The sequence below is a fragment of the Heterodontus francisci genome, chromosome 30 (genome assembly GCF_036365525.1).
Source record: "Heterodontus francisci isolate sHetFra1 chromosome 30, sHetFra1.hap1, whole genome shotgun sequence".
Lineage (NCBI taxonomy): Eukaryota > Metazoa > Chordata > Chondrichthyes > Heterodontiformes > Heterodontidae > Heterodontus > Heterodontus francisci.
In genome coordinates this window covers 4,131,835-4,157,608 of record NC_090400.1, presented here as the reverse complement: position 1 = coordinate 4,157,608, position 25,774 = coordinate 4,131,835, and the positions used below count along the sequence as shown (strand labels likewise).

Sequence of the window (25,774 nt, the reverse complement as noted above, 5' to 3'; positions counted from 1 at the left end):
GACATCGGTAGTGGGGAAAATTCTAGAGTCCATTATCAAATATTTTATAGCAGAGCACTTGGAGAACAGTGGTAGAATTGGACAGGGTCAGCATGGATTTCTGAAAGGGAAATCATGCTTGACAAATCTACTAGAATTCTTCGAGGATGTAACGAGTAGAGTTGATGAGGGGGAGCCAGTGGATGTGGTTTATTTGGACTTTCAGAAGGCTTTCGACAAAGTCCCACATAAGAGATTAGCGTGTAAAATTAAAGCGCATGGGATTGGAGGTAATGTACTGCAATGGATATAAAATTGGTTGGCAGACAGGAAACAAAGAGTAGGGATAAATGGGTCTTTTTCCGAATAGCAGGTAGTGACTCGTGGGGTACCGCAGGGATTGATGCTTGGACCCCAGCTATTCACAATATACATTCATGATTTAGATGAGGGAACTAAATGTAATATCTCCAAATTTGCAGATGACACAAAACTGGGTGGGAGGGTGAATTGTGAGGAGGATTCAGAGAGGCCTCAGGGTGATTCGGACAAGTTAAGTGAGTGGGCAAATACATGGCAGATGCAGTATAATGTGGATAAATGTGAGGTTACACTTTGGTAGCAAAAACAGGAAGGCAGATTATTATCTGAACGGCTATAAACTGAGAAAGGGGAATATGCAACGAGACCTGGGTGTTCTCGTACACCATTCGCTGAAGGTAAGCATGCAGGTGCAACAGGCGGTAAAAAAGGCAAATGGTATGTTGGCCTTCATAGCGAGAGGATTCGAGTACAGGAGCAGGGATGTCTTGCTGCAATTATACAGGGCCTTGGTGAGGACCTGGAATATTGTGTGCAGTTTTGGTCTCCTCATCTGAGGAAGGATGATCTTGCTATAGAAGGAGTGCAGCAAAGGTTTACTAGACTGCTCCTGGGATGGTGGGACTGACGTATGAGGAGAGATTGAGTTGGTTAGGATTATATTTGCCGGAGTTCCAAAGAGTGAGGGGGGATCTCATAGAAACCTATAAAATTCTATCAGGACTTGGCAGGGTAGATGCAGGAAGGATGTTCCTGATGGTGGGGGAGTCCAGAACCCGGGGTCATAGTCTAAGGATACGGGGTAAACCTTTCAGGACTGAGATGAGGAGAAATTTCTTCACCCAGAGAGTGGTGAGCCTGTGGAATTCGCTACTACAGAAAGCAGTTGAGGCCAAAACATTGTATGTTTTCAAGAAGGAGTTAGATAGAGTTCTTGGGGCAAAAGGGATCAAAATATATGGGGAGAAAGCGGGAACAGGTTACTGAGTTGGATGATCAGCCATGATCATAATGAATGGCGGAGCAGTGTCGAAGGGCTGAATGGCCTACTCCTCTTATTTTCTTTGTTTCTATGTTTCTATCAGTACCTTCATCTCAGAGTTTGCAGACAACTCCAGCAGGGTGGTTGATAATGTGGAAGCTATAGGAGGACTGTTTGTGCGGGTGAGTGAAGAATTGGCAGATGCCGTTTAATGTAGATAAGTGTTAACTTATGCACTTAGAGATACGGAACAGACAGGATTACAGGGTTAAGAGAAAATACTGGTAGACTGAGCATCAATCCCTCAACCCACCAAACCAATGTCTGCTGGTAAGAATGCAGTCAGTTTGGCCTTGGGAGTCTTCAGGCAGGGAGGCTGGGAGGTGTTCTGCTTATGAGAGCTGTCAGGCCAGGTTTGGGTAGGAACTGCTGATGAATCTTTGTGGGCACCAGTGGATGTGTGAATGACACTATCATCAAAATTTGGGAGAGAATATTGGGTCTGGGGATGGGGCAGAAACACAGGCAGGAGTTCCACGCCACTGCACGCAGTACTGAAGCAGACCCCTCCAAATATCAGGGCCAAATTGTGTGAAGATCTGTGTAACAGATCGCTGTCCATTTCTCTAATCGAGATTGCATGATTTATGAGGGAAATTATGTAACTCGACTCTGAAAATGTTGAATCTACCATCGCTTCCAGATCTCTTTTGGCCTCTGCCCTAGCTCATTAACTTCCTTTCTCTAGTAAGTACATCCCCTGTTCTTTCTCCCAAAGTGTAAAAGCGTATCAATACTGAATTTCATCTTTCGCACATCTGCCCACTGCTAATCTATTTATGAGTCATTCAGGAGTTCTTTGGCTGTCACTTTAGAATCAATTACCTCTCCCACTTCCCCACTGTTCCAGTTTAATATAAACTGAGAATCTGAACACTTGGCACGTCATAACATTCAAGGCTATGGGCCAAGTGCTGGCAAATGGGATTAGGTGGACAGGTCAGGTGTCTTTAATGCATTGGTGCAGACTCGATGGGCCAAAGGGCCTCTTCTGCGCCGTATTATTCTGTGATTCTGTGACACACATCCATATTGCTCATGTAAATAAGAAATAATCTGGATCTTAGCACTGATCTCTGGGGCATTTGTCTCAATACAGCTGCCCTGTTAGACATCTCTCCCTAACCAGTATCCTCTGTTTCCTCTCTTTCAACCAAATGCTTATTCACCTAAAAGTTTCACACAGAATACCCACTGTCTCAGGTCCATGCTTCTACATCTGAAACTTTATCAAGGACTTAATGGAAGTTTAGGTACACTACAATACACAGTTTTCATAAGTCCACACGGGAGAGAAGTCAGTTAGACATGGTCTCCCTGTCTGAAGATATGTTTGGTCCCAGTTACACAGCTGGTTTGATGTCAGTATATCTATTATCCATTTTGGCATGAAGAATAACAAAGAAGCATATTAACTAAATGGTGAGAGATTGCAGAGCTTTGAGATGCAGAGGGATCTGGGTGTCCTAGTGCATGAATTGCAAAAGGTTAGTATGCAGGTACAGCAAGTAATTAGGAAAGCGAATAGAATGTTATTGTTTATCACGAGGGGAATTAAATACAAAAGTAGGGAGGTTATGCTTCAGTTATACAGGGTATTGGTGAGACCACATCTGGAGTACTGTGTACAGTACTGGTCTCCTTATTTAGTTTAGTTTAGAGATACAGCACTGAAACAGGCCCTTCGGCCCACCGAGTCTGTGCCGACCATCAACCACTCATTTATACTAATCCTACACTAATCCCATATTCCTATCACATCCTCACCTGTCCCTATATATTTCCCTACCACCTACCTATACTAGGGGCAATTTATAATGGCCAATTAACCTATCAACCTGCAAGTCTTTGGCATGTGGGAGGAAACCGGAGCACCCGGAGGAAACCCACGCAGACACAGGGAGAACTTGCAAACTCCGCACAGGCAGTACCCAGAATCGAACCCGGGTCCCTGGAGCTGTGAGGCTGCGGTGCTAACCACTGCGCCACTGTGCCGCCCAGTTCAGCCATGAACTTATTAAATGACTGGGCAGACTCGAGGGGCCGAAGGGCCTACTCCTGCTCCTAATTCATATGTTCCTATGTTCGTATAACGTTTTCTCCTTTTGGTTGATTGCATCACTGTTCCTTGGTGATGGAAGGGCTAATGGTTACATTGTCTATTTTGCAACTATTGTCACCTGAACACATTAGCATTCCAGTGAGATCAAAGTCTCAAAGTCTCAAATGTTAACTATCAGCACTTTGCACATTTTGTCCCTAATATGTAGCATGTCCATCCCTGGGCACTGCAGTGAAACCCCTACCTGCCCCATGGATGTGTCCCAACCCCTTCCCTTATCCTGTAGATGGAGGCAGTAGCACACTGCAGGATGGCACTTGGCCAATTGTTTGGTGCAACCAGTTAGTTGGTGGGTGGGATGGGGGTGGGGGAGAAACTGAGGGAGGGCTCTTTTTCCCCAGTACTTTACTGCTCTGTAAATGTGCCAACCAAAGATGTTAAACATTGTCCCAGTGCCCGCGTTTTCATTTTTTGTTTTTTATATGGCAGCAAAGCTGCAATTTAAATTGAGGCGGTGGAGTAGTGGTAATGTCACTAGACTAGTAATCCAGAGGCCCAGGCTAGTGCTCTCAGGACATGTGTTCAAATCCCACCCCGATATCTGGAATTATTTTTCAAAAGTTACTCCAATGGTGACCATGAAACCATTCGATTGTTGTAAAAACCCATCCGGTTCACTAATGTCCTTTCGGGAAGGAAATCCACTGTCCTTACCTGGTCTGGCCTACATGTGACTCCAGACCCACAGCAATGTGGTTGACTCTTAAAATGCCCTCTGAAATGGCCGAGCAAGCCACTCAGTTCAAGGGCAATTAGGGATGGGCAATAAATGCTGGCCTAGCCAGAGCCACCCACATCCCACGAATGAATTAAAAAAAAACAAATCTGCCAGGATCTGGTGCTGGCTGCTTCATGCAGGTTGATGGGCAACTGAGGCAGAACTGTCAAGAATTTTGAAGAATAACGTTGTTTACCCCCTGCTTTTTCTATTATATCTGCACCGAAGGGGTCTGATGCCCCCACTGGCAGGATTTAAAAAACACAAAGAAAGGGTGGATTGCACTGCAAAATCCCACAAACAGCAGGAGATAAATAACCAGATGATATGTTTTGGTAGTGCTGGTCGAGGGAATAATGTTGCTCAGGACTCCGGGAGAATTCAAATTAGGCAACGGGATCTTTTACATTCACTTGAGAGGGCAGCCAAGGCTTTGGTAGTGAAAACCTCCAAGAATTAACCAGCTGGTTGGTCAACAATTTTTAGTTGAATCACAGTATGTATCCTTCAGCGATCTCAATTCTCCTGGGCTAGCCGTCTCCCTGCAGTATTAGTGGGAGAATCTCCCCAAGTGTTATTACCAGGAGAGTCTCTCACTGCAGCTTTTTTTAGATATTCGTTCCAGGGATGTGGGCATCGCTGGCTGGGCCATCCCTAATCCTAATTGTCCTTGAGAAGGTGGTGGTGAGCTGCCTTCTTGAACCGCTGCAGTCCATGTGGTGTAGGTACACCCATAATGCTGTTGGAGAGGGAGTTCCAGGATTTTGATCCAGTGACAGTGAAGGAATGGCTTATATTTCCAATTTGGGATGGTGTGTGGCTTTGACTGTGTGTCCCATGTGTCTACTGCCCTTGTCCTTCTTGGGTGGTAGAGGTCGTGGGTTTGGAAGGTGCAGTTGAAGGTGGCTTGGCGAATTGCTGCAGTGCATCTTGTAGATGGTACGCACTGCTGCCACTGTGCATCTGTGGTGGAGGGAGTGAATGTTGAAGGTGGTGGATGGGGTCCCAATCACGCCGGCTGCCTTGTCCTGGATGGTGTCGAGCTTCTTGTGTGTTGTTGGAGCTGCACTCATCCAGGCAAGTGGAGAGTATTCCATCACACTCCTGACTTGTGCCTTGCAGATGATGGGCAGGCTTTAGGGAGGCAGGAGGTGAGTTACTAGTCACAGAATTCCCAGCCTCTGACCTGCTCGTGTAGCCACGGGATTTATATGGTTGGTCCAGTTAAGTGTTTGGTCAATGGTAACCCCCAGGATGTTGATGTTGGAGGATTCAGTGATGGTAATGTCATGCAGAGATGGTTATATTCTCTCCTGCTGAAGATGGTCATTGCCTGGCATGCATGTGGCACGAATGTTACTTGCCAATTATCAGCCCAAGCCTGAATGTTGTCCAGGTCTTGCTGAATGCTGGCATGGACTGCTTCAGCATCTGAGAAGTCGTGAATCTCTCCCCACGGTATTACCGGGAGACTCTCTCCCCATGCTCTAGCCAGGAGAATCTCTCCCTGCTACAGTTTTTCTCGTGTCCTGTTCACTCTTGATTTTCCAGGTCACTCCCACATTCTAATGCTTGCTTCTAAAATATCAAAATTTTTATCCATCCTTTGCTCCCTCCCTTCATGCTCATGCCCTTTACAAAATGTCATTCTCTTTAACGGCACAAAATTCTCCACTGGTTTGTAAAGAAAATTCTCATTACCAAATCCAGATCTCGGAGATTTTTCTAGGGAATATATAGAGTTAAAGGACAGTGAGCAAATCAGTAAGTTAAAATCCATTTTCCCAACATTCCAGAGGGTGGTTTGAAAGCAGCGGAGGAATATAAATCTTGCATGAAGTAAATGTAAACAGAAGAAAAGAATGTTAGCCACAAAATAACTTCTCTCACATTACTAACACCATCTGAATGTGATTACAGCCAATTACTTCTTTAGTGACAATGGCAAACAGCCTTTTCAGTAATGATTGAGTTAAATGGTTTAACTGTATTTAGCAGTGGGTGGGTCTACACTGGCAGTCTCTGCTGCAGAAGCGGCTGAAATGATAGTTTATCAAATCAGGTAAAAATGGCCCGAGCTCTGGTGGTAACTAAGAGGCAGGTCATGTTGAATCCTGTGAGCAAAGTCTCCCCAATTTTAACAAGCTACTGGTTAATGAGACACATGCTCAGATCTCTGCTCAGATTCCAGCATTTCTTGTTTTTGCTCAGATCTCTGTCTGGTGCACTGTTATGATCCCCATGGAGACCACCAACAAACCAAAAGAATTGAATCCACCGACTGACCTCAATTTAGAAAACCAAACCAAGTGGACCAGTTTTCACTTTCATAAATTTGACTTTAATTTATGTTGGTTTTGGTTTGAGTGTTACACATGAAGCAACAGACAGATCTCAACTTATATATTACATATTCCACTTTAACTATCAGATACAACAGAGATGGGTCTCAAGAGTTCACAGGGCAGTCCACCCAGCGTATATGGCACCAAGTTACAATCACATAGTTCTTCACAATTCTGAAGTTCCTCAGGTAGATTTTCAGTTCCTTTCTTCAAGGATTTAGCCACTGTTCTTCTTCCAACTGCAGTTCCCTCTCAATGTGAACTCCACAGGTACAGTCTTCACCACAAGGCGCACCTCTCCAGAACCTTATCAGCTCTGCTCATGACAGTCTTGATGGCATGGATTTACCAGTCTTCCCTTTATCCAAGTCCTTCAGTGACAACCCGTGCATTGTCCAGCCAGGTCTGCTTAGTCGGCTACTTTAAGTAACAAACAGCTCCTGGATTCAGTCTTCAATTTCTTCTGCTTATGGGCATTCCACTCCTGCCTAGTCTGCCTGCTCTGCCTGACCTGGGGAGGACTCTGTCTCCTTTTATCTAGTTCTAACCAGTGTCAGTTTCCCCAACTACGTGAAGTTGTTTTGCCAGCTTCTTTTTCAGTTTTGGTTTCTGTTTCTGTTTCAGTTTCTAGGTCCAGTTTCTGTTTCAATTCAACTTTTCCTCTCAGTTAGGGTCTAAAACAAAAATAAGCTTTGCAACCGCGGATTCCATCACATCCACACTTGACTGGAGAATGCCAAAACTAGCGAGATAGCAGCTCATCATTAAAGAGGAAGTTTTGTTCCTGGCAGAAAATTAGATATGCTTTCATGATTGGACAGTGGAAAAACTGGATATCAATATTGGAGAGTTGGAGGCCCTGCTACAGGAAGTGTAGTTAAGATGAATGGCCCTGTTTGGGGTTGAAGGGATATCCTCTAATAAAAGAGCAGCTGCCAGCTACACAGAGGGAGATCACCGTCCATACCTGGCATGAATGAGGAAGACATTGGCTATTATCAAGAGCAAGAACAAAGATAAGCACGCTCCTCACTTTTGTACACGTTTTCTGTGGGGCCCATCAAGTATGGCACACATCAATTCTCCTCTGCAAGGTACCATTTCAAACAGTGTACATGACTATTACCCTTTCACACACACTTTTTTTTTTTACTGTGCCTAAACTGCAGGCCAAGAAATAGCAAGCCAAAGGTGAGCTGTCCTGACTGAGGCTGTCCTCCGCTGTTAAAGTCTTTCTCAGTGAGGTCAGCAGCTTTGGATGTAGAGAATAGTCCCTTTCACCTGGGAGCCATCCACCCAGTGTTTCAAATTATCCCAGGTACTAGGGGTTGGGCGCAATGGAATGATCATGGCAGCTTCCTGGATAATGGCCACTAATGCACATAAATTGACACCTGAACATAAATTGTACAAACCCTTTCTCTTCATGAAGACCATGGGGTTGATATGAAGATGACCAGATCCCACATGGGCTCACGTGCAACTCATTAAACTCAACAAAACCCTGTCACCTGATGAAAGTTGTGTATCCTCTCCATCTGATGTCTCATTTCCACAGGAATAGTGAAGGAGGTGTTGTTATTTGCAAAGGCAGTGATCGTCACTCCCTGGTAAAAACACACACACTCTGTCTCCTGTGGTGGAGGTCTCCTATGGCAGCTTGGAAGGATCCAGCAGCACTAAAACATCACACCCGGTAATCTTCATTTCCACAGGAAGATCTCTCTCTGATCCAGATGTTGTCTGCAAGTCATTGTGGTGCAGGCACTCTACTCTCTCTTGTGAGGTGTGTTACAAGATTTTGTTTTGTATGAAAAACTTAGAATTTTGTGTGTTTTAAAAAACTGAAAAAGGATGTTCAGTGGATATTTAGGACACCTGCAAATAGTTGGAATTTTTGCAACGTTTTGAAAGTAAGTTCATAACAAAAGCTAAACTTTTTGGGTGCTTTGAAAGGAAGTTGGACTTGTACAAGGTCAGGAAAGCAGGCAATTTCAAGGAAACCACAGCGGTTTGACCTTCCTCAGCTCAGCTTTTTTGAATGACAGAGGAGACACTGTGTCTGGACATGTGGCCATGTTCAGGGAGGTTTTTTTTTACTTTGGACCCTTTAAAAAGCCAGTGAGTCGGACAAAGAGCATCTTTGCTTTGACCTGCCTGATGGAAGACCTATGTGACCTTGCTGCAGTTAAATTGCTGTGAATGGATACCTATCACAAACTGTTCAAACTCACCTGGAGAGACTTTGAGTGGCATCTGACTATTTGACTCTGGGACACCTCATCGCACTGAAACCATCCTACCAGAACATGATAAACTCTATCATTTTATTTTGTTTCTTTTTATTCCTAGAAAACAGCTGTAAACCAAAAAAAAAATCCTTTCTCCCCAGGTAACCGTTTTTTCCCCGAATGTATGTGTGTATACATGAGGGTTAAGGTTGTCTAAAGAAACCTGGTTTGGTGTGCTTTATTCTGGGGGACAAATAGAGTGTCTAATTTGGCTATTCTTTGGTAGGTGAAAAACTTTCTTGATATGCTGTGACCTGTGGAGTAATGGGACTGAATTAACTGTGCATTCCTCCCACCTTAGTCGTAACCGGTGGAGGATGTAAAGATGACAAGGTCAGCTTTCATAGAAACATAGAAAATAGGAACAGGAGTAGGCCATTTGACCCTGCTCCACCATTCATTATGATCATGGCAGATCATCCAACTCAGTAGCCTGTTCTGGCTTTCGCCCCATATCCTTTGACCCCTTTAGACCCAAGAGCTATATCTAACTCCTTTTTGAAAACATTCGATGTTTTGGCCTCATCTGCTTTCTGTGGTAGCGAATTCCACAGGCTCACCACTCTCTGGGTGAAGAAATTTCTCATCAAAGGTTTACCCCGTATCCTTAGACTATGACCCTTGGTTCTGGACTCCCACCATCGGGAACATCCTTCCTGCATCTACCCTGTCAAGTCTTGTTAGAATTTTATAGGTTTCTATGAGATCCCCCCTCACTCTTCTGAACTCCAGCGAATATAATCCTAACCAACTCAATCCCTCCTCATATGTCAGTCCCACCATCCCAGGAATCAGTCTGGTAAATCTTCGCTGCACTCCCTCTATAGCGAGAGCATCCTTCCTCAGGTAAGGAGACCAAAACTGCTCACAATATTCCAGGTGTGGCCTCACCAAGGCCCTGTATAATTGCAGCAAGACATACCTGCTCCTGTACTCGAATCCTCTCACAATGAAGGCCAACATACAATTTGTCTTTTTTACCACCTGTTGCACCTGCATGCTTACCTTCAGCGACTGGTGTACGAGAACACCCAGGTCTCGCTGCATATTCCCCTCTCTCAGTTTATAGCCGTTCAGATAATAATCTGCCTTCATGTTTTTGCTACCAAAATGGATAACCTCACATTTATCCACATTATACTGCATCTGCCATGCATTAGCCCACTCACTCAACTTGTCCAAATCACCCTGAAGCCTCTCTGCATCCTCCTCACAAATCACCCTCCCACCCAGTTTTGTGTCATCTGCAAATTTGGAGATATTACATTTAGTTCCCTCATCTAAATCATTAATGTATATTGTGAATAGCTGGGGTCCTAGCACCGATCCCTGCAGTACCCCACTAGTCACTGCCTGCTATTCGGAATAAGACCCATTTATCCCTACTCTTTGTTTCCTGTCCGCCAACCAATTTTATATCCATCGCAATACACTACCCCCAATCCCACACACTTTAATTTTACATGCTGATCTCTTATGTGGAACTTTGTCAAAAGCCTTCTGCAAGTCCAAATAAACCACATCCACTGGCTCCCCCTCATCAACTCTAGTTGTTACATCCTCAAAGAATTCTTGTAGATTTGTCAAGCATGATTTCCCTTTCGTAAATCCATGCTGACTCTGTCCGATTCTACCACTGTTCTCCAAGTGCTCTGCTATAAAATCTTTGATAATGGATTCTAGAATTTTCCCCACTACCGATGTCAGGCTGACTGGTCCATAATTCCCTGCTTTCTCTCTACCTCCCTTTTTAAATAGTGGGGTTACATTAGCTACCCTCCAATCTATAGGAATTGTTCCAGAGTCTATAGAATCTTGGAAGATGACCACCAATGCATCCACTATTTCTAGGGCCACTTCCTTAAGTACTCTGGGATGCAGATTATCAGGCCCTGGAAATTTATCCTCTTTATACTGCCTAGAAAGCACTCAACTCTTAGATGCAGTGAAGAGGAACAAAGGTTGTAACCCCTTACACCAAGTTTTCACCCCGATTTCTTGGGATTCTCCAGGTGGACGCAATCAGTCCTGGACCTGCTGTAGGAACAGGTCCAGTATTCCCATGGTAATGGTGTGGGTGGTGCATTCCCAGGTCTCTTGCCTTTACAACCATCCATGACCTATCCAAACGTAGAGGTGTATCAATAAGCTGGCAGTTGGGCTTGCTCTGAGACCCTCTTCAGACTGCAGGGTCTGACAATGTCTGGGGAGCAATCCAAAGATCTCATCTGGCCACAGGCAAGTTCATATTCTTCCTTCGCTTTGGGCCTCAGATCTCCAGGAGCAGTCCGAAGGCCCTGAGACAGCTGGCCAAGAGCACAGCCTCTTTGAGCTGTACCTCTGGCCCCTCCCCGTCTCCCAGTGCGAGGCCTGGCCAGAAGGTGGGGTGTGGGGGCATACAAATAGCCCAATGCAGGAAGTTTGGGATTGTTCTCAGAGGCTGTTGCATCTGGCAGGTGCCTGGTGGAGGGAGGATGGGAGAGAATAATTGGCCCTGACATATTCAGGTAGTCAGGGTGTGTGTGTGTGTGTGTAGGGGGGAGGATTTATTCATGCATTCACATTCAGTTCTCAGATTCATGTTATGAACATTAGCAATAATGAGAAGGAATGGATTCTCAGCTCTCCTCTCAACTCTACTCCAATTTCCAGCCTCTCTTCACAGAACACACTCCAACAAAGTCAGCAGTGAGTTGGCAAATAAGAAAGCAGATGCATTGTGGAGGAATATGATTTAGCAAAGTTTTATTTAATTGGTTTCTATAACATTTCCGAGAATAATAATGCATTCTAAACTCATTCTTCAATACCTATTAATGACTCGGAATCTAACTGTGCATTTCTTGTTGAAATTGTCACCTTTTGAAGCTGTTAGATTGATCAGTGCTTCAAAAAGAGACTGATTCACACACACTGATTCTGATTTCCTGCCAACCATAACTGCCCTGGAAGTTTGAGTGTAACAGAGAATGACCAGGCCCTCACCCCAGCCCAAATTACACAATAGATTCCAAACTCTATACTCAGTAACAATCCAACAAGTCATGATCTTACCTCCGTTTAGATGCAGTGCAGCCTAAACATATACAGCCACCCAGACAGCTCATAGAGTCATAGAGTTATACAGCACAGAAACAGGCCCTTCGGCCCATCGTGTCTGTGCCGGCCATCAAGCACCTAACTACTCTAATCCCATTTTCTAGCACTTGGCCCGTAGCCATGTACGCTGTGGCATTTCAAATGCTCATCTAAATACTTCTTAAATGTTGTGAGGGTTCCTGCCTCTACCACCTCTTCAGGCAGTGTGTTCCAGATTCCACCCACCCTCTGAGTGAAATTTTTTTTCCTCAAATCCCTTCTAAACCTCCTGCCCCTTAAATCTATGCCCCCTGGTTATTGACTCCTCCGCTAAGGGAAAAAGTTTCTTCCTATCTAATCTATCAATGCCCCTCATAATTTTGTATACATCAATCATGTCCCCGCTCAGCTTTCTCTGCTCTAAGGAAAACAACCCTAGCCTAACCAGTTTCTCTTGATAGCTGAAATGCTCCAGCCCAGGCAACATCCTGGTGAATCTCCTCTGCACTCTCTCCAGTGCAATTACATCCTTCCTATAGTGTGGTGCCGAGACCTGTACACAATACTCCAGCTGTGGCCGAACTAGCGTTTTATACAGCTCCATCATAAACTCCTTGCTCTTATATTCTGTGCCTTGACTAATAAAGGCAAGTATCCCATATGCCTTCCTAACCACCTTATCTACCTGTGCTGCTGCCTTCACTGATCTATGGACAAGTACACCAAGGTCTCTCTGACTTCCGAGGATCCTACTATCCATTGTATATTCCCTTGCCTTGTTAGTCGTCTCAAAATGCATCACCTCACACTTGTCAGGATTAAATTCCATTTGCCACTGCTCTGCCCATCTTACCAGCCCATCTATATCGTCCTGCAACCCAAGGCTTTGCCCCTCACTATTTACGACACAACCAATTAGTGTCATCTGCGAACTTACTGATCATACCTCCTATATTCACGTCTAAATCATTAATGTACACTATAAACAGCAAGGGTACCAGCACCGATCCCTGTGGTACACAGGCTTCCACTCACAAAAACAAACCTCAACCATCACCCTCTACCTCCTGCCACGAAGCCAATTTTGGATCCAATTTGCCAAATTGCCCTGGATCCCATGGGCTCTTACCTTCTTAACCAATCTCCCATGCGGGACCTTTTCAAAAGCCTTACTGAAGTCCACATGGACTACATCAACTGCTTTACCCTCATCTACACATCGAGTCACTGCCTCAAAAAATTCAATCAAATTAGGGCGGCGCAGTGGTTAGCCTCACAGCTCCAGCGACCCGGGTTCAATTCTGAGTACTGCCTGTGCGGAGTTTGCAAGTACTCCCTGTGACTGTGTGGGTTTTCGCTGGGTGCTCTGGTTTCCTCCCACAGCCAAAGACTTGCAGGTTGATAGGTAAATTGGCCATTATAAATTGCCCCTAGTATAGGTAGGGGAATTGTGGGGATGAAGCCCCTGGGAAGGACAGCATTACCCCTGAAATAATCAAGAGTGCCAAGCCTGCTATACTCTCAGCACTACATGAACTGCTATGCCTGTGCTGGGACGAGGGAGCAGTACCTCAGGACATGCGCGATGCCAATATCATCACCCTCTATAAAAACAAAGGTGACCGAGGTGACTGCAACAACTACCGTGGAATCTCCCTGCTCAGCATAGTGGGGAAAGTCTGTGCTCGAGTCGCTCTAAACAGGCTCCAGAAGCTGGCCGAGCGCGTCTACCCTGAGGCACAGTGTGGTTTTCGTGCAGAGAGATCAACCGTTGACATGCTGTTCTCCCTTCGTCAGATACAGGAGAAATGCCGCCCACAACAGATGCCCCTCTACATTGCTTTCATTGATCTCACCAAAGCCTTTGACCTCGTCAGCAGACGTGGTCTCTTCAGACTACTAGAAAAGATTGGATACCCACCAAAGCTATTAAGTATCATCACCTCATTCCATGACAATATGAAAGGCACAATTCAACATGGTGGCTCCTCATCAGACCCCTTTCCTATCCTGAGTGGCGTGAAACAGGGCTGTGTTCTCGCACCCACACTTTTTGGGATTTTCTTCTCCCTACTGCTTTCACATGCGTTCAAGTCCTCTGAAGAAGGAATTTTCCTCCACACAAGATCAGGGGGCAGGTTGTTCAACCTTGCCCGTCTAAGAGCGAAGTCCAAAGTACGGAAAGTCCTCATCAGGGAACTCCTCTTTGCTGACGATGTTGCTTTAACATCTCACACTGAAGAGTGCCTGCAGAGTCTCATCGACAGGTTTGCGGCTGCCTGCAATGAATTTGGCCTAACCATCAGCCTCAAGAAAACGAACATCACGGGGCAGGACGTCAGAAATGCTCCATCCATCAATATTGGCGACCACGCTCTGCAAGTGGTTCAAGAGTTCACCTACCTAGGCTCAACTATCACCAGTAACCTGTCTCTAGATGCAGAAATCAACAAGCGCATGGGAAAGGCTTCCACTGCTATGTCCAGACTGGCCAAGAGAGTGTGGGAAAATGGCGCACTGACACGGAACACAAAAGTCCGAGTGTATCAGGCCTGTGTCCTCAGTACCTTGCTCTATGGCAGCGAGGCCTGGACAATGTATGTCAGCCAAGAGCGACGTCTCAATTCATTCCACCTTCGCTGCCTCCGGAGAATACTTAGCATCAGGTGGCAGGACCGTATCTCCAACACAGAAGTCCTCGAGGCGGCCAACATCCCCAGCTTGTACACACTACTGAGTTAGCGGCGCTTGAGATGGCTTGGCCATGTGAGCCGCATGGAAGATGGCAGGATCCCCAAAGACACATTGTACAGCGAGCGCGCCACTGGTATCAGACCCATCGGCCGTCCATGTCTCCGCTTTAAAGACGTCTGCAAACGTGACATGAAATCCTGTGACATTGATCACAAGTCGTGGGAGTCAGTTGCCAGCGATCGCCAGAGCTGGCGGGCAGCCATAAAGGCGGGGCTAAAGTGTGGCGAGTCGAAGAGACTTAGCAGTTGGCAGGAAAAAAGACAGAGGCGCAAGGGGAGAGCCAACTGTGTAACAGCCCCGACAATCAAATTTTTCTGCAGCACCTGTGGAAGAGCCTGTCACTCTTGAATTGGCCTTTATAGCCACTCCAGGCGCTGCTTCACAAACCACTGACCACCTCCAGGTGCGTATCCATTGTCTCTCGAGATAAGGAGGCCAAAGAAAAAAAAAAAGAATTGTGGGGATGTGGTAGGAATATGGGATTAATGTAGGATTAGTATAAATGTGTGGTTGATGGTTGGCACAGACTTGGTGGGCCGAAGGGCCTGTTTCAGTGCTGTATCTCTAAATAAAAATTAAATAAATAGTTAGACACGATCTGACAAAGCCATGCTGACTATCCCTGATTAATCCTGGCCTCTCCAAGTGGAGATTAATCCTGTCCCTCAGAATTTTTTCCAATAGTTTCCCTACCACTGATGTTAGACTCATTGGCCTATAATTACCTGGTTTATCCCTGCTACCCTTTTTGAATAATGGTACCACATTCGCTGTCCTCCAGTCCTCTGGTACCTCTCCTGTGGCCAGAGAGGATTTGAAAATTTGTGCAATCGCTTCCCTTGCCTCACATATCAGCTGGGCCTGGGGATTTATCCATTTTTAAGCCCACTAAAACAGCTAATACTTCCTCCCTTTCAATGCTAATATGTTCAAGTATATCACAATCCCCCTCCCTGATCTCTCCACCAACATTGTCCTTCTCCCTAGTGAACACAGATGAAAAGTAGTCATTTAAAACCTCACCTATGTCCTCCAGCTCCATGCACAGATTGCCACTTTGATCCCTAATGGTCCCTACTCTTTCCCTGGTTATCCTCTTGCCCTCAATATACTTATAAAATGCCTTAGGACTTTCCTTTATCTTGCTTGCCAGTGTTTTTTCTTGTCCCTTCGTTCTCCTAATTACTTTTTTAAGTCCCCCTACGCTTTCTATACTCTAATGCGTCTGCTGTTTTCAGCGTTCTGAATCTGCCATAAGCCTCCTTTTTTTCCCTGATCCAATCCTCTACATCCCTTGACATCCAGGGTTCCCTGGACTTGATGGTCCTACCCTTCACCTTAACGGGTACATGTTGGCTCTGAGCTCTCACTATTTCCTCTTTGAATGACTCCCACTGATATGATGTAGACTTTCCTACAAGTAGCTGCTCCCAGTCCACTTTGGCCAAATCCTGTTTTATCAGATTGAAATCAGCCTTCCCCCAATTCAGTACCTGTATTTCCGGTCCATCTTTGTCCTTTTCCATAACTACCTTAAATCTTACAGAGTTATGGTCACTATCCCCAAAATTCTCCCCCACTGACACTTCTACCACTTGTCTGGCTTCATTCTCTAGGATTAGGTCCAGTACTGCCCCTTCTCTTGTAGGACTTTCTACGTACTGGCTCAAAAAGCTCTCCTGTATGCATTTTAAGAATTCCACCCCCTTTAAGCCTAATGCACTGAGACTATCCCAGTTGATATTGGGGAAGTTGAAATCCCCTACTTTTATTAACCTATTATTTTTACACTTCTCTGAGATTTGCCTATATATCTGCTCCTCTATCTCTCCCTGACTGTTTGGAGGCCTGTAGTACACTCCCAGCCAAGTGATTGCCCCCTTTTTGTTTTTAAGTTCGACCCATATGGCCTCATTTGAGGAACCTTCTAAGATATCATCCCTCCTTACTGCAGTAATTGACTTCTTGATCAACAGTGCAATGCCACCTCCTCTTTTACGCCCTCCCCTGTCTTGCCTGAAGATTCTATACCCTGGAATATTGAGTTGCCAGTCCTGCCCCTCCCTCAATATGACGAGTGGAGTCCCACAGAAGGCTGCCATTTGGCCCATTATCCTTGGAATAAGCTATTCAATTAGTCCCATTTCCCTGCTCTTTTCCCAGAGTCCTGTGAAGATTTTCCATTCAAGTTCTTTGAAGGAGTAACATGAGCTGTGGATGAAGGGGAGCTTGTTGACGTACTGTACTTGGATTTCCAGAAGGCATTAGACATGGTGCCACATAAAAGGTTATTGCGCAAAGTAGGAGCTCATGGTGTAAGGGTTGAAGAGGTGTTAGGTTGTCAGACCAGCTGCAATAATGTTAAGTATGGGCCTTTTGCCTTGTAACCTGGCAATGCAGCAGTTCAGCTGTTCTCGTTTGGTTGGAGTGTGACAGTATTAGTCTGGGCACAAAATATCAAGGTGTAGGAGCGATGACATAGAATTTCAGAGAATTATACAATGATACAATGTGGGAAAATGTGAAGTTGTTCACTTTGGCAGGAAAAATAAAAAAGCAGAGTATTACTTAAACGGCGAATGAGTGCATAATTCCGAGGTGCAGAGGGATCGAACTGTTCTAGTGCAGTAGTCACAAAAAGTTAGTTTACAGGTACAGCAAGTAATGAAGGCGGCTAATGGAATGCTATCCTTTATTACGAGAGGAATTGAAAATAAAAGTAAGGATGTTATGCTTCAGTTATACAGGGCATTGGTGAGACCACATCTCCAATACTGTGCGCAGTTTTGGTCTCCTTATTTAAGGAAGGATGTAAATGCGTTGGAGGCAGTTCAGAGGAGGTTTACTAGATTGATACCTGGAATGAGTGGGTTGTTTTATGAGGAAAGGTTGGACGGACTGGGCTTGTTTTCACTGGAGTTTAGAAGAGTGAGGAGAGACTTGATTGAAGTATATAAGATCCTGAACATTCTTCACATGGTGGATGTGGAAATTATATTTCCGCTTGTGGGTGACTCCAGAACTAGGGGGCACTGTTTGAAAATTAGGGGTCGACCTTTTGGGACAGAGATGTGGAGAAATATTTTCGCTGAGGGTTGTACAACTTTGGAATTCTCTTCCTCAGAAGGTGGTGGAGGCGGGGTCATTGAATATTTTTAAGGTGAAGGTAGATAGATTCTTGTTAAGCAAGGAAATCAAAGATTATCGGGGTAGATGGGAGTGTGGAATTCAAGTCAGCAACAGATCAGCCATGATCTTACTGAATAGCAGAGCAGGCTAGAGGGGCCGAATGGCCTACTTCTGCTCCTAATTCGTATGTTCATAAGTATTTATCCAATTCCCCTTTGAAAGTTATTATTGAATCTGTTTCCTTAGCCCTTTCAGCCAGTGAATTACAAATCATAACAACATGCTGTGTAATTTTGTTTCCTCGTGTCGCCTCAGGGTTTTTCCCCCAATTACCTTAAATCTGTGTTCTCTGGTTATTGACCCTTTTTTATCTACTCTATCAAAACCCTTCACGATTTTTGAACACATCTATCAAACTTCCCCTTAATCTTCTGTACTCTGAGGAGAACAACCCCAGCTTATCTAGTCTCTCCACGCAACTTTCATTCTGAGTACTATTCTGGTAAGTTTCCTCAGCACCCTCTCTAAGGGCTGGACATCCTTCCTAAAATGTGCTGCTCGGAATTAGCCACAATGCTTCACCTGGGGCCTAACCAGTATTTTATAAAGATTTGCTTTGGTACACTATGCTTTTTAACATCCTTCTTAACTTGTCCTCCCACCCTTAAAGTCTTGTGTACACACACCCCCAGGTCCTTTTGTTCATGCATCCTCTTTAAAATTGTACCATTTAGTTTATATTGCCTCTCCTCATACTTCCTATCAAAATGTATCACTTCACATTTCTCGGCATTAAATCTGCCAAGTGTCTGCTCATTTCACCAGTCTTGTCTGTTGCTATCCTCCTCATTGTTTACTCCATGATGAGTTTCGTGCCACCTGCAAACTCTGAAATTATACCCAAGTCCAGGTCAGTAATATATATCAGAAAGAGCAGTGGTCCTAATACTGACCCCTGGTGACATAACTGTATACCTCCCTCCAGTCTGAAAAATAACCAGTCACCCACTACTCTCTGCTTACTGTCCCTCCGCCAATTTCATATTCATACTGCCACTGTCCCTTTAATTCCATCGACTTCAACTTTGCCAACAAGTCTATTGTGGAGTATTTTATCAAATCACCTTCTGAAAGTTCATATGCACAACATCAACCACACTATCCTTCTCAGCACTCTGTTACTTCATCAGTCAGATTAGTCAAACACGATTTGCCTTTAACAAATCTGTGCTGACTTTCATTTATTAGCCCATATTTTTCAAAATGCCAATCTATTTTGTCCTACATTGTCTCAAGTTTCCCTGCCACCAACGTTAGGTTATTTGACCTGTAGTTGCTGGGCTTATCCCTCTCCCCCTTTTTTGAACAGGGATGTAACAGTTGCAATCTTCCAGTCCTCTGGCACCACTCCCATATCTGAGGAGGATTGGAAGGTTGTGGCCAGAACCTCTGCAATTTCCACCCTTATTTCCCTCAGTAAACTAGAATCCATCCCATCAGCACCAGGTAACTTTTCTATTTTAAGCCCTTTTAAGTATCTCTTCATCTATTTTTATCTTATCCAATTTCTCTACTACTTCCTCCTTTACTATAACATTGACAGCATGCCCTTCTCTAGTGAGTAAAGTATTCAGCAGTACTGATAAAAGGTCATCGTCCTATAAAATTCTAACAGGACTTGACAGGGTAGATGCAGGAAGGATGTTCCTGATGGTGGGGGAGAACCAGGGGTCATAGTCTAAGGATACGGGGTAAACCTTTCAGGACTGAGATGAGGAGAGATTTCTTCACCCAGAGAGTGGTAAGCCTGTGGAATTCGCTACCACAGAAAGCAGTTGAGGCCAAAACATTGTATATTTGCAAAAGGAGTTAGATATAGCTCTTGGGGCAAAAGGGATCAAAGGATATGAGGGGAAAGCGGGAAGAGGTTGCTGAGTTGGATGATCAGCCATGATCATAATGAGTGGCGGAGCAGGCTCGAAGGGCCGAACGGCCTACTCCTGCTCCTATTTTCTATGTTTCTATGACCTGAAACGTTAGCTCGATTTCTCTCTCCACACATGCTGTTGAGTATTTGCAGCATTTTCTGTTTTTAATTCTAAGTATTCATTTAGTACCTCAGCCATGCCCTTGGCTTCAACAAGAACATCTCTTTTTTTGGTGCCCAATCAACCTCATGCTTCCTTTAACTGCCCTTTCACTATTTATAGGTTTATAAAACCTTTTGGATTCTATTTTATTTTACCCGCTAATCCCTATTCTCATGCACTCTCTTTTCGCCTCACTTCCTTTTTCAGTTCTCCCCTGTACTTTTCGTATTTAGCTTGGTTCTTTACTGAATCATTTATCATAGCCTCCTTTCTCTGTTTCATATCTTTAGACATGCAGTGCAGCTCGAGCTTTGGACACCCTTCCTTTCCACTTCGTAGGCATGTGTAAGGTCTGCACCCAAACTCTTCTCCCCTTTGAAACTCTCCCATTGCTCATTTCCTGTTTTACCTGGATTAATATTCCACAAAAGCCTCCTTGCACCCTATCTGCATATTCTTTGAATCCTTTCTCCCTTATGTACTTTTGTAGCCTCCCCTTAAATGCATCTTTGCTATTTGCCTCAACTACTCCTTGATAGCAAGTTTCACATCATAACCACTCTCTGGGTAAAAACGTTGCTCCTGAATTCTTAATTGGGTTTATTCATTACTTTCTTATATTTATTGCCCCTAGTTTTGGACTCAACCACAAGTGGAAATACCTTCTCTGCATCTATCCTAACAAATTCCTTCATTAATTTTAAAGATCTCTGTATGGGTCATCCCTCAGTATTCTCTTTTCTAGAGAAAAGAGCACCAGTCCATTCAGTCTTCCTGATAGTTATAACCTCTCAGTTCTGGTGAATTCCTCGTAAATTTTTTCTGCATTTTCTCCAGTATCTCTACATTCTTTTTATAATATGGAGACCGGAACTGCTCTAGTTAAACCAAAGATCTATACAAGTTTACCATAACTTCCCTGCTTTTCAATTCTATTCCTCTAGAAATAAACCTAAGTGCTTTGTTTGTACTTTTTATGGCCTTGTTAACTTGCGTTGCTACTTCTATTGATTTGTGAATCTGTACCCCCTGCTCCTCTACCCCATTTAGACTCTCAATTTCTAAGCAGTGGTCTCCTTATTCCTCCTGCCAAAATGCACCACCTCAAACTTATCTGTGTTGAAATTCATTTGCCAATCATTTGCCACTCATTCTACAAGTTTATTAATGTTTTCATGCATTTTATTGCAGTCCTTCTCAGCATTAACTCTATCTCCCAATTTGGTATTGACTGCAAATTTTGATGTTGTACTTTTGATTTCCAAATTCAAATTTGTATTTGGTGAACAACAGTGGTCCCAGCAATTCCTGTGAAATACCACTGCCCTTGCCAGTCTGAGTAACTACCTTTAACTCCTATTCTCTGTTTCCTGTTTCATAGACTTGCTCTCCATTCTGTTACTTGTCCAGAGTCCATATCCTCTGATCTTAGCCATGACAGTGATGGCCATTTGGTCTTAACAATGCCTGTACTATTGCTCATGGCTGTCAGATCTCCCTCTGACCAAAGTTGACAGAGAGCACAGTAATACTATGGTAATACACGGAAGGAAATGTCTGGGAAGCTGCCATGACACTTTCATTGTGCCAGTTTCAGTGATCCATTCTCAAGTGGAACACTGACAGGAGCTCCACAATCTAGCTGACATACAGTTTTTAAATAATGTATTCATGGGAGGGGAACAACGTTGGTAAGGCTGCATTTATTGATGTATCCCCACCCCCAAATTGCCTTGAGTGGTGGTGGCCTTCTCCTTGATCTGCTGTAGTGCTTATGGTGATACTGTTCTGACAATGCTATAAATGCCAAGTAATGACTATCGCCAGCAAGAGAATGACCAACAATTTACCCTTCCGACCTTCAGCAGAAGCACAATTGCATAGACCCTACCATCAATACTTTGGCCAGGAACACACACACACAATGTATGCCATCCAACTCCCCACTCATACACACACATACACACCCTCTTCCAGCAACACACAAACATTCAGTGACTGTAACACAAACTGTATCACCCTGCCATTTGTTTGCATATTGGTCTTCTATTGATTTAATTGCAACTTCAGGTGTGACAGTGATCTTCATCTAAGTCACAAATAGTGCATCTACAGTAAGTCTGCTTTCATTCTGATTTCCAATTCTCAAAACTTTTATGTGCCTCACTGCATATAGAATAATGTGCATCTCTACACACTTTCTAAGGGACAGGATCTACGTATTGGTTTGTACTGAGGCAGTTGAGTGTTATACAGCTCTTTGAGATCACTGCTTGCCTTAGAGGGTGTGTAGTGACGGTTCACTAGATTGATTCCCGGGATGAGTGGGTTGTCCTATGAGGAGAGGTTGAGTAGAATGGGTTTATATTCTCTGGCGTTTAGAAGAATGGGAAGTGATCTCATTGAAACATATAAACTTCTTAGAGAGTCTGACAGGGTAGATGCTGAAAGGTTGTTTCTAGAACAGGATAAGGGATCAGCCGTTGAGTTGAGGTGAAATTTCATTACTCAGAGGGTTGTGAATCTTTGGAATTCTCTATCTAGAAGGTTGTGGATGCTTATTGAGTGTATTTATGACTGCGATTGATTGATCCCTTAGTGCCAAAAAAGTCTATGGATATGGGGATAGGGTAGGAAGGTGAAGTTGATGTGGAAGGTGAAGTTGATGTAGAAGGTGAAGTTGATGTAGAAGGTGAAGTTGATGTAGAAGGCCAACCATGATCTTATTGAATGGTGGAGCAGACTCGAGGGGCCGTATGGCCGACTCCCGCTCCTATTTCTTATATTCTTAGAGTTAGGACTGCAAAGAATCCTTAGGAAGTAGAGGATCAGAAAAGTCCATCTTGCTAGTCCCAAAAACATATACCATCTCAATCACCCACTCCCTTAATCTGATTGTCCCCACATGCTCTGTTTCGCTGGACTGTCTGTTCCACATAATCATGCTCTATGCTCTCTTACCACTCTGAATATGACCTGCATTATTGACGTTGACATTGGTTTTGCTTCCTGCTTAAATGTAGAATGCAGTACAACCATTTTCAACCTAACCATAACACCCATTGTCATGTTTATGGAAGCAAGTGACTGCTCCACACAGAGTTTGTGCCCTATCATCCTTTGGTAACTGACATTAAAATCTGTTTCCCAGCCAACATAAGAGGGAGGCCAGTCAACAGGTCAAATCTCAGTTCTCTACCTGCTGCTCTTTTATCCTTCATCACAGAGTCCTCCACTTTCTCAGCTATAGCATGGAATGAATTAAAAGCACTTGCACTTAAATATCAACTTTAATGACTTCAGGATATCCCAAAGCGTTTTACAGCCAACCATGTACATATGAAGTATGTAACATCACTGTTGCAATGTTGAGAAGTGCAACAGCCAATTTTCACACAGAAAGATCCCACAAGTAGCAATGAGATGAATGATGAAATGACCCACTTTGGTTGAAGTATAATTATTGGCCAGGAGGCTAGGGAGAACTCCCCTGCTCTTCTTTGAATAGTGCTGTGGGATCTTTTACACCCACCCGAGAGGGCAGACAGAGCCTCAATTTAACTTGTCATAGGAACAGGAATAGGTTATTCAACCGCTCGAGCCTGTTCCACCACTCAAGGGCTACACACTAGTTATGTTACTGGACTAGTAATTTAGAAGCCTGCACTAAAGATCCAGGCACGAGTTCAAATTCCACCATGGCAGCTGCGGAATTTAAATTTGATTAATTAAATTAAAATTTTTGAATAAAAAAGCTAATATCAGTAATAGTGACCATGAAACTACTGGATTGTTGTAAGAACCCATCTGGTTCTCTAAAGTCCTTTATCATCCTTCCCCGGCCGATATGTGATTCCAGACCCACAACAATGTGGTTGACTCTTAACTGCCCTCTGAAATGGCCTAGATAGACACTCAGTTGCATTCACGCAGGTGATGGGCAATAAATGCTGGCCTTACCGTGATTGAATAAAAAAAAATTAGATCCTGGTTAATCTGCATCTTAACTCCGCCTTGGTTCTGCATTCTGCAACCATTAATACCCTCGCCTAACAAAAATCTATCAGTGTCAGTTCAGAAATTTTCAATTCCCACCACCCCTCCCCCCTCTCTCCCCCACAACAGCTTTTTGAGACAGAGTTCCAGATTTCCAGTACTTTTGTGTGAAGAAATGCTTCCTGACATCACCCCTAAACTCATTTTAGTTACGCCCCCTTGCTCCAGACTCTCCCACCAGAGGAAATAGTTTCTATCTCTCTACCCAATTGAACTCTTCAATCATCTTCAACACCTCAATTAGATCACCCCTTAATCTTCTATATTCAAGGGAATACAAGCCTAGCCTATGCAACCTGTCCTCATAAATTAACTCCATTAGCCCCAGTATCATTCTTCTGAACCGGCGTTACACCTCCTCCAACACCAATAGAACCTGCTTGAGGTATCATTGCCAGAACTGAATGCAGTATTCCAGAAGCAATCTGGAGATTTGTGTAAATGTAACATAACCTTTACCCCTTTATATTCCACCCTTCTTGAGGTAAAGGCTAACAGTCCATTCACCTTTTTAATTATTTTGGTACCTGCCCACTAGGCTTTAGTGATTTTCCTACTTCGACTCCTAAACCTCTCTGCTCATCCACAGTTTAGCTTTTCACCATTTAGAAAATACTCTGATCTATCTTTTGAGTCCAAAGTAGGTGACTGCACACTTCCATCTGCCGCAGTTATGGCTGTTCATTTAATTTATCAATGTCCCTTTGCAACTTTCTGCTCCCGTCTACACCAATTACAGCGCCACCTAACTTTGGTCATCAGCAACTTGAATATGAGGCTCTCTATTCCTTCATCCAAGTCAAATATAAATACAGTGAGAAGCTGAGGTCCCAGTACAGATCCCTGGTCACTAGTCACATCCTGCCAATTTGAGTGTATAACCATTATCCCTGCCGTCTGTCTCTTACCTCCTAACCAATTCCTATCCATGTCAATAGATTGTCTAATTCCAAGTGCTTCTATTTTTCCTAACAGTCTCTTGTGTGGAATGTTAATGAATGTCTTTTGGAAGTCCATATAAATAACATCCATTTGTGACCACCCCAAAAAATTCAACTAGATTAGTTAGACATGACTTACCCTTTACAAATCCATGCTGGCTCGTATCCGACAGACAGCACCTCCTACAATGTGGCACTCTCTAAGTAGATTATGTACTCAAGTTGCTGGAGTAGGACTTGAACCCATGACCTCTGACTCAGAGGTGAGAGGGAAAACATCACTGTCCAATTGTCATGAAGTGTCTGTATTTGTGCTGGTGTTTAATGAACGTGTGGGTGATGATGATTGTTAGCGTGAGTCCACCTAGTTCTCCTTACTCTAGGAAGACAGCAGATGGCATTTATGGGTACATAAGCACAGCTATGCATTTGGGTACTTTGCTGTCAGTTCATGCAGTATTATGCACTGGTGCACAGTGTACATGGACATGTCGATGTAAGATATCATGAAGCATATGAGTAATGTGATACGTACCCCTCCAAACTCTGAGAGGCTCCCTCCCAAATAAATCAACAAAGATCTCTTCATGTTCTGGGAGAGGGTCCAACTGTGCTGCACTCTGTGTCCTATTTTGTGCAAATCTTGCCTTTAAACATAAGAAAAGTGTGGATTAAGGCACAAATATGCCGTGGAAATTCCACCCTACAGAACATTCTCTTTGCCATCGTGACATGTGGAATATAATTTGTATTAACTTGTTGTTTCCACTTGTATTACCTTGTCAACATCTTTTTATATGAAGTGTTTTTTGCCTTAAGTACAACGTTCTTCTTTGTCCCTTGATGTATAACCTGTACTTTCCCAGAATATCTTTTGCCTTACCTTTCAGCTCTTTTAAAAGTTGTGC

General features: G+C 43.9%; 1 protein-coding gene across 4 annotated transcripts in view; it reads right to left on the bottom strand.

Moving 5' to 3' along the window:
• LOC137346548 (SH2B adapter protein 2-like) overlaps nt 1-25,774 on the bottom strand; it is a 249,717-nt gene that overhangs the window by 5,689 nt on the left and 218,254 nt on the right. Inside the window, exon 10 of one of the 4 annotated variants that reach the window (XM_068010037.1) lies at nt 25,421-25,513. The exons of the other annotated variants lie outside the window; for them this stretch is intronic. Within the exon in view, the coding sequence (XP_067866138.1) occupies nt 25,494-25,513 (20 nt within the window). The 3' untranslated portion in view covers nt 25,421-25,493. Of the gene's footprint in view, nt 1-25,420; nt 25,514-25,774 lie in introns of those variants that run through there. 4 annotated transcript variants of the gene reach the window in all.